This window comes from Ostrea edulis, chromosome 6, assembly GCF_947568905.1.
Source record: "Ostrea edulis chromosome 6, xbOstEdul1.1, whole genome shotgun sequence".
NCBI classification, from domain to species: domain Eukaryota; kingdom Metazoa; phylum Mollusca; class Bivalvia; order Ostreida; family Ostreidae; genus Ostrea; species Ostrea edulis.
The window spans coordinates 77449652-77459201 of NC_079169.1; the positions used below are offsets into that span (position 1 = coordinate 77449652).

Below are 9550 nucleotides of genomic sequence, written 5' to 3' on the forward strand. Positions count from 1 at the left end.
AACAATGTTGAACTTGATTAAAGGGCTAATACATTTTTATGACAAGATATTGGTAATGGAAAAAAATCATTATTTTATCTTACTATAAAGGATAGTTCTTCATTATCTAAAAACTATAAATAAGTGATATTTTACAGTGTGCCTACATGATAAACAAGTGATATTTTACAGTGTGTCTACATGATGAATATGTAAATTGAAAAATTATAGTCAGGATCTAATTTTAGGGATCGTCTCAAAATAGTGCTAAAACTATGGGACACTGTGGGGAAATGGCTATTTTGAGACATTTCCAAGCCTGTATAAGGAATTCTGTAACAGCTTTTTTAATAACACATGCGCGAATACACTCTATATTGTTGATACGATATCTTTTTCAAATAAAAACAAAATTATCGAGATCAAACAATATGTGTTATAGATACATGTAAATGTCTGGAACGCATGGCATCAAGGTTTTGCCAAATATGAATTATGTAAATGAGCAAGAAATTGAAAGAAATAAGGGTATTAGATGACTGCTTAATGATTAATTGTAAAGGAGAGGGGTGATGAATTTTTAGTTAGGTACTGAATATGTTGTGATAATACGCTGTAGCAATCTAAAGGAGACACACATTAGCACAAATTCAGATTTGCTGCGAAGCAGTTGTGAACAAAAGGGGTGTGTACATCGCTTGGGAATCAGGGGTACCGTTGCAAGTGATATGACAAAAGATTACATCGATATGTGTTATTTACCAAATGTATGCACATTGTGCATGAAGCAAACATAAATACCCCCCTGACAGAGACATTAATCTAACTGATAAGTCTATGCGTGCACGTTACTAACGCAATAAATGAGCAAAATCCAAGATTTAAGGTCAACCATGCCACACAAACATGAAATACAAACGCGTAAGCCAAACACTGCACATGAGATATTCTTTAAAAGTTGGGTGATTTTATTTCAAGATCAATTTAGTATAAAAGAAGAAACCGGTATGCTTTTATTCTCGCAAAGTGATTTGCGTGCTACCACAAATTGAACGGTGATTTGGACGATGTTGACATTTCTCAATATGTTGTCAAGATTTACGATTGATATATTTGTACACGTGAACATAGACAATATATACTTTGCCAAAAAATTCTGTCTGGAAAATTTACAATTTTTTTTACGACCCCGGTCTGTAATTTATTTTTATTTACCCCCTCCCCCCTCTCTCTTAACTGCAATATTTCAAAATACATGTGCCACCGTTCTTGAACATCAAAATACCCCGCAACCGATTCCCCTGCATTTAGTATTGACAAATTCAATCCTGCAAAATTCAAAGGGAGGACATTTTTTTACACCATGAATCGTAATAAAGGCGTCAAGATACATGTACATGAAACTTTGGTGAAATAACTAGAGCGTCCTCCAATTTTCTTCCCGTAACAAACATAATGTATATAGCTTTAAAAACTGATAGCTGCAGAGATTTCTTAAGTTCAATATTGATATTTGATTTATCTTTTTATTTGTTTTAGATTACTCGCTAATCACCTTGGTTAGACGACAAGTGTTCAAAATCCTACGCTTGTGATCGAAAAAGTGAAATTGAATACACACACAAAGACTTCAGGCGCAAAAGTTCGCAGTATATCTATAGTGTGTAAGGATTTCCGTCAAAATACTAGTAGCTCTTCATGCCTGTTTCTTTACTAGTAGAAATTATTGACACATGTTATGCAACTCTGGAGCACCATATTTAGAATATTTTCCCCTGCGTTTTGTATAACAACAGTTCACAAAGATGTCCATGGCATTAAAAAAGAGAAATCTCTTTTTAAAACTTGCAATGTATTTAAATGTACAAACTTTAATGATAGGCTTACTCGATACCTATCTCGCCGAAGAACGTGACCAGCTTCTCTGCGTGCATACCTTGATTAAATTCCTCCTTGACATTGCAATAATTCCTATATCGGGGGTTCCCGCATTTAAATTTACCAAATAGTACCCGCGAAAGCATACATGCTAGCGCGTCAAGTCAAAGGAAAAAAAACTTCGATTATTCGTTTCAAAATATTACAATTGCAGTAAGCATACAATTTGTCAATCAATTTGAAAAGGTTTTAAATTGAAAATTAGGCTAATGGTTTTGTAAACAGCATTTCTTTTTTGGATATAATGGTTTGTAGTTTTATTTCACTTCATGCATGTACATGTAATTAATCAGAAAATAGATTGCCTTTAGATCTGCAAGTTATTCCTATTTTCATTATATTATACAGAATAAACTTTTTTTTTTTTTGCAGTGAGATAAACTTTTAAACGTATTTGACTGAGCACACACCAAATAACACTTCATAGTTTTCGTTGTTTCCCATAAGAACATTAAGAAATTTAAACCGTCTTGTGCTGTATTAAGTTTATTTTTTCGGCCTAGGTCAATACCTTGGGTATTCCAATTCGGGCTTTCCCCGGGAAACTGAAGAAAAAACCCCATTGTAACAATGTGATCCGTTTCTAACGGTCAAAAGTTATTTGAAATGTGCTTATCGTGTCTATATCAAACACCCTGTTTGTTTTGTGGTTGGTTTATATAACAATATAACATTTTGCAATAAATGATCAATTTGAATCTAGCAGTTCATATGTAAAATCATATTCAGTAAAATGTTCCAAATAATATTTTTCAGAAAAGAGAAAACCCAATAACCATAGTAACAGGTGAATTTATCACTGACGACAATAACAAAACGTATATTCTAATTGATTTTCATCCCCAGCAACTACGAGAAAATCTGTTTATCGATTGACACTAGTGTAAGAGAAAACACCAGTCCTCAACCCCAACCCCCCTTCCAAATCCTAGCTCGTATACAATAAACACATTGGTTTTATCTGAGTCTGTCTTTAGATTTATGTTCGTAGTATTGTATACATCAAATGACAGGTCAACAGAATAAATAGACAATACTCTATTACCACACTCTACACACCGTTAACTCTTTACAAATGACCTGAATTTGTTACTCCAAGTCATATTAACGCGTCACATTGCTGTCGACCAATCCACGTTCATCTTCTCTTGTCGGTGATTCCCCTATGCTTCACCGTGAATATAGAGAACTTGCAATCAATGGTATACCACGTGACTTTGTATTATTTATCTACACATTACAGCGAATACACAATATAACGAAATGAGATGTGGAGTTAAACACATCCCCAGAAAGAATTCATTAAATGTGGAAAAGAATATTGGAAATTTATGTGTGCATGTGATTTTGGACATCTGCATCTATCGAATGACTAGGATTTAATTAAATTTTTATTTAATTCAGGTGAGAATAAATTTTCTTCAACCTTTTATTTATTGCAAATGAAAGCAACCAGCCTGCTAGCTTTCATTTTATTATAAGGATTTTGAAGTCATGTATGGATATTTTCTAATCATTGAATTGTATTGTGCATAGTTTTACCTACTGAATTGCAGCAAGCCATCGGTGTCAAATGTTGCATTATTATAAGCAAGATGTTGCATTCGTAATATTGCAAGGCTACGCTCGATTACTTATTATACATCCTTAGTGTCACATTTGGTTATATTAGATAAATTAGAGAGATACGGTTGACATTTTTATTTTTTCCATCCCTATCGTTCTAACTTACGCGGACATTACCCACAATATTGTCTTTTTCTTGTAGTATTACGTTATTATGGACTTAAAAATACATAAACTGCACATTAAGTCTCCAGGATATAGTCTTAAATTATGTAAGGGCATATAGGATTTGTAGATTTTTAGATTTTGTCTCCGAAATTACGGGTAGAATATGGCTGTCAACACATCCATCATACCTGCAGTTATGGGTTGGACAAGGTACATACGGTTTTCACGAACAGTTAATGGCCAACAGCAATCCATCTCTGGCTCGAATTTACAATATTATTACTTTTAGCTGCACAAATTCCCAGGGGTGTTGAAACACATGTAAACATGTATTTTGGCGAACAACACGTAAACTGTACAGGTCCGGCCCACCTTCCATCGGGGTGCTTGATCCTTATTGGTTATTAATGATGACCGGTGCATCAAGGATTGGGGTACAAATATAAGGTGTGACCTAACACGAGGGCCTAATTATAGAATTTCTAGCACCTTGACCAGACACCAAAGAGATAATCTTATTCATAACGACGGACTACACTTGTAGGAGTTATATCCCATCTTGATTTTCTTACCATGGATAGTCTTATGGAAAACTTGGAATATTTTCATTTCAGATCCACTTTTGACGATATTGAATACATATCCATTTTATCAGCAGACGATATTATTGAGATGTCCTGTCCTACTCAAGCCGTGAGTATTTTACCTCAGTTTTAAAATAGAATTGAATAAAAAATCATTCAAGATTTATAAGGGAAACATTTTGTTTCAGTTTTTCATTAATTGAAATTTTCATTCCTATCTTTGACAGTTACCCGACACCTTTCCACACGATTTGTCCGAATCGGAAATTTCGTTCTACGCAAACGATAACATGGAATTGAAAAGCGAACCAGTCAGCGAGCCAACCACTCCACAAGAATCGATTCCGACCACTGTAAGCCGCATCTCATTCTCCGACATCATTTATAAACAAGGTGCGTTCAGTATAACCAATCAGCCCATCCCCCAAATAAGAGAAAATGAAATTTATCAATTATTTCAGAAAAATAGAAATTATATTACCATTTTTAAGTAACTTATGATTTCTATTTAGATACAACAACATGCTCAGACAACATCGAGATGTTAAGCTGGACACAAAAACACCCACAGAACTGGAGTACACTAGAAGTTCTGGACTGGTTGTACTACGTTGCGGAGGCCAAAAATCTCGACGTTGCAAAATTACGGGGAGAACAGTTCAATTCTGTGACTGGAAAAGAACTCTGTGAAATGACTCTTAGCCAATTCATTGAACGCGACCCAGAATATGGACAACAATTTTATGAAATGTTCAGAAGATTGGTGAATGAAGCTCAGTTCATCACACCCCAGCAGAGTGAGGCTAACCTAGAAACATCCACCCAGTTCGCCGACCTTGTCAACGCTCTTCTTTCCACCTCCTCCTCGGAAGATTGCATGGACACTGATGAGACAAGCAGTGAGTATAAAGCTTATGCACGAGACACGCAGTCAGTTTTACACGTTAGATAAATAATGCGACAGATAAACAGCTGTGTTCTTTGTTGTAGGAATGTTGGACAACAATATTGTTACTGTGTACGACGACACTGAAGGTACTCCCAAAGTCAATATTGGTGGTGAATGGTATGATATTTACGATGACCCGTCATTATTTCCGTCCGATACGACACCTTGTCCCAACTGGACTGATTCAGGCTACATTAGTGGAGGTGAGAATAAACAAAAACAAAATAAAACACTTAAAATTATATATCAGTTGATATTTGCATGCAGAGTAAAAGTGAAGTCACCGGGAAATATTTTTAAGTGTCGCCCTCAAAATGAACTAATTGTTATTTTCCGAATTTTTTTCCTCCTTTAGATTCAGAAATAGGAAGTGATCATGGTCAAAATGATATGTCCCTGAGTAGTGTATTCTCAGACGAAGAAATGGTTGAAGTTGCTCCGTCCAAAAAGAAACCTGTGAACAGGAAAAGGAATTCCTCCAGTGTCTCAAATGACAGCGGCATCGTTGAACATGAGCAAGAGGGCGAAAGAAAGAAATGCAACCGAGGAAGGAAAGTTGGCCAATGTAAGTATTGCACTGAAAAAAAATCAGATTAAATAATATCTTAAGATTGTGTAAACCCCACAGTGAAGACTTCATTTCCACGAATCAAATCGTATCTTTTTCCTTCTTTTAGCTTCAAAAGGAAATCATTTATGGGAATTCATCAGAGATTTACTGAAAGATTCCGCCTTCAACCCAACTCTTCTGCGCTGGGAGGATAAAGAAACCGGCGTCTTCCGCTTTGTTCAATCTGAGGCTGTTGCACAAATGTGGGGTCGCAAGAAGAACAACACGAGCATGACGTATGAGAAGCTGAGTCGCGCAATGAGGTAAATAAACCTAGAAATCTGTTTTGTGTCCCATCTATGTCGTTTTCTCTTGTCCAGCTGTTAACATAAAACGTTGGCATGGATAAAATTGGAATTTAGATATTTATCCTCATGGATGCATGGGTTTTGGAAACAGTGAAAATGTTGTGTAATTTTATATCCTTTGTATCGTTTTGCATGAGTTTGTAAAGAGAATGAACAGAAAAAAGCGGAGCAAATCCCATTTCACTGCGCACTAAAGATCCATCAATGTTTTGTGAGTGAAAAGAAATTTAATCCACATTTTTGATCAACAGGTTTTGCAGATCAGCTGGCTATTTTGCAGACGTTCCCAAAAACGGAAAATTTCCAAAGAAATTATGCTTCCGTTTCGGGCAAAAGGCTCACGGGTGGAAAGACCTGTAGACACGCTTTAGGTTAATAATTTTTATGTTCGTTGTTTGCGCACTAACCGCTTCTTGCTTGAAATGACTGCTTTAGTAACAGTTTTCTGTGTCTCCTTTCCTTTTCAGCGACTACCGTTGTTCACCATCTTCCTTCCTCTTGCATGTATCGTCTTTTGTATCAATTTTCTCCTTTACTATTTTACTTTATAATTGTCGTTTTAATCTGTTTCAGACATTCTTCAGTCTAATAGTCACTCTATTATTTTCTGCTCAACTTACACTATTTCAATTTTCTCACTATATTTTTCTTTCTTATCTGATTTTATAAACCACTTTATTTTTGAGTTTACGTTTAATCTTTCACTAACTATTTTGTCTAAATTAGTAAAAGATATTTGCAATTTTCAATTTTTCTCAAGTTCATATTTTCATTTAACTAATTTTTTTTTGAAAATATATTTATATCCATTTTTCTTCATTCTTAAAGGTACTACTACAAGCGTGGGATCCTTGATCGTGTTGACGGCAGACGCTTGGTCTACAAGTTTGGACCCAACTCTCATGGTTGGAAAGATTGAATACCAATGGTTGGCGCGAAAACCGGCAAGAGACACGCCCACTGTCTACACCAGACAAGCGCACTCTCCGATTCAGTGACGAAGTTGCGTCATGTAAAGGTGCATAACCTGACAATCCACTGTGCAAAACAACAGCCTGGAAAAAATACTTACAGACAAAGTTGACATGGTTTCCAAAGTTATTGTTGTGAATGTGTTCATCTTAAAAACGTGTATTCACATCATTAACCATGCAATACATTCATTGTACAGTTAGTTTAATATCGACTCATGTTAGCCAAAAATATCACACACGATGCTATTCCCCAAAGGCAGCTATGGAAGAAAGTTTTAATTTGAACTTGTGTAATGAGAGAAAGGTATACTTTTGTCAGATTCCCTCTCTGAGACAAGTTTCTGTGTGTGTTACTAATGATCTCTTTAAGTACTACGACATCTTGAGGAAAATCCAGAAACACTGAGGAGCCCCTATGATACAGCTTGAAGGCGAGTCAATGAGCTCGTTTGATATCCATACAGAAAAGTCCCACCTCGTGCTACAGCTTGGAATTGAATTAATTTATTGTGTAATTTATTTATTTGATTTGAAAATTTATGTATTGATTGTTGAAATCTATTTTTGTACATTTGTATTAAAAGTGACAAATCACAAATCATTTTTGTTTTTTGGTTCAATTCTCTGGACGACACAAGAAAGACAACTCCTATGTAATTACAAATAGAATTCAATCGATATTTCACGTATGTGTTGAAAAAATGAACCGGGAACTAAAGGGGGAAATAGAATATAATGTATGTTTTAGCAGAATTTCGACGCGAGTATATATGTACATCCTCCGAATATTTTGTAATCGGTAGGCCCGGCGCCGCGTCAAAACTAAGACGTTTAAGATGCGAAGTGACTGTTCACAAAGTGTCCAGCTTTAGATGAGTCACGGGTCTCTCAAATATGACCATTAAAAAAATGGAGGTTCCGTATCGTCACGATAAAGAATCCTGACTATAATGGCACAAGCACCACCCAAACGTCAAAATTTGTGGCACTTCACTTACAGCTAGTGACGTCTCTACATAAGGGGAAAATTCTCGAATGCACTTAAAAAACATTCCAAGGACAACGCTCAGTTTTCCTGCCTTTAATGTCCTATGCATCTGGATGTTAGTCTTTTTATTTTTTAAAAATGTTTTCATATCGCCGTATAACACACGAGTGCTTATGCCCTTATCAACGGGAAGAAACTTGATACATGTAACTTAAACCAGGTGTTTATTTTAAATTCACGCATCATCTCGATCATGTACATGTACGATTATAAAACATTGCGTTAGAATACTTGAACATGCAGACGGGGTGAATTTTCAGATGCTTTAATACACGTATGTAAAATGAGACCAAAAAAAAAAAAAAAAAAAAAAATCACACGCACATGCGAACTCGAACTGTATATTTGTTTCTCCCTTGGAGGTAATCACATTTCTGCATTAAAAGGATCTCGTAAGGTTATCAGAATCCTTCTTCAAAGAGTTTTGAAAGAAAAAAATGTGTGCCGTATCGAGGTCTATCGAAAGTAGGCAGAGATCACAAAAGACACGTGCACATGTTTATTGATTTTCTTGAATCAATCACGAATATAATAAGTTTTGTTGAATCTTTCACGAATGTACATGTAACAATAAGTTTTGACATATTCTCATATAGAAAATACGTTCATCGTTTTACAGGATTATTTGGTTTTTTAGTTTTATTTTGATGTTCAGAATTGAAATGTTGAAAATGGAAGTGTTATATTTCCATACAATCGTGTATTAGCTAGGTGCAGATTTTCTTGCCACCCTTTTAAAGATAATTATAACGCTGGGAATATTGGGGTGGGGGGTGGGTGGGGGATATGTTTTACTGTATTGTATATTTGTCACCAAAAAATGTCATGAAAAATAAATAGAGTTGGTAAACATTAAATAACAACTACCGAAGTTTATAAACAAAATGATAAAGCTTCATTCAAATATTATTTTCAATCCAGTTGGTGTTGGTTTTTGCCTGCCTCAAACAAAAACAACTCAAAGTCTCTTTGGCAATGTTTCTAACGTCGATTATTATTTCAGAATCTAGTTAATATATTGTTTGGGTTTGGGTTGTTTTCCCTCTTTATTTTAAATATTCAAATATCATAAACTATGCATGCATCATTAAAACAATGTTTTTAAATTTCACTGCTAGCTATGATGCGGATTTTTCAAGGCAAACCGCACAACCCCGTTCACACTTACAGTGTTACTTTCTACACCGGAGGCGTTCAATCTACATTAATGTTTTTATGAGCTATTTATTTAAAAATCATTATGAAAGCACTTATCGATGAGATCTTTCCTATATACTCTTTATTTTAATAGATATTATCAAACGATGTAACATAAATCAGTAAATAAATACCCAACAGATTTGATTGTAAGTTACAATATTTGTCTAAATATTTTTCAAAGATTTACAAATAGGAATTGTATTTTATCGCAAAGAGCTTTAATCTT

The 9550-nt window shown here is 35.0% G+C and overlaps 1 protein-coding gene across 2 annotated transcripts; it reads left to right on the forward strand.

Moving 5' to 3' along the window:
* The first annotated feature begins 3150 nt into the window (after positions 1-3150).
* On the forward strand, positions 3151-7674 carry LOC125645966 (ETS homologous factor-like). 2 transcript variants are annotated; one of them, XM_048872022.2, is made up of 9 exons: positions 3151-3321; positions 4266-4344; positions 4463-4628; positions 4748-5134; positions 5226-5387; positions 5540-5749; positions 5862-6057; positions 6354-6473; positions 6931-7022. In XM_048872022.2, exons 2-8 carry the CDS (start codon positions 4324-4326, stop codon positions 6460-6462), a joined length of 1251 nt encoding a protein of 416 aa, XP_048727979.1. In that variant the 5' UTR covers positions 3151-3321; positions 4266-4323; the 3' UTR covers positions 6463-6473; positions 6931-7022. The 2 variants fall into 2 exon arrangements, with proteins under 2 accessions (XP_048727979.1, XP_048727980.1); XM_048872023.2 differs by lacking the exon at positions 6354-6473 and having other exon boundaries at positions 6931-7674.
* Positions 7675-9550: the final 1876 nt, after the last annotated feature.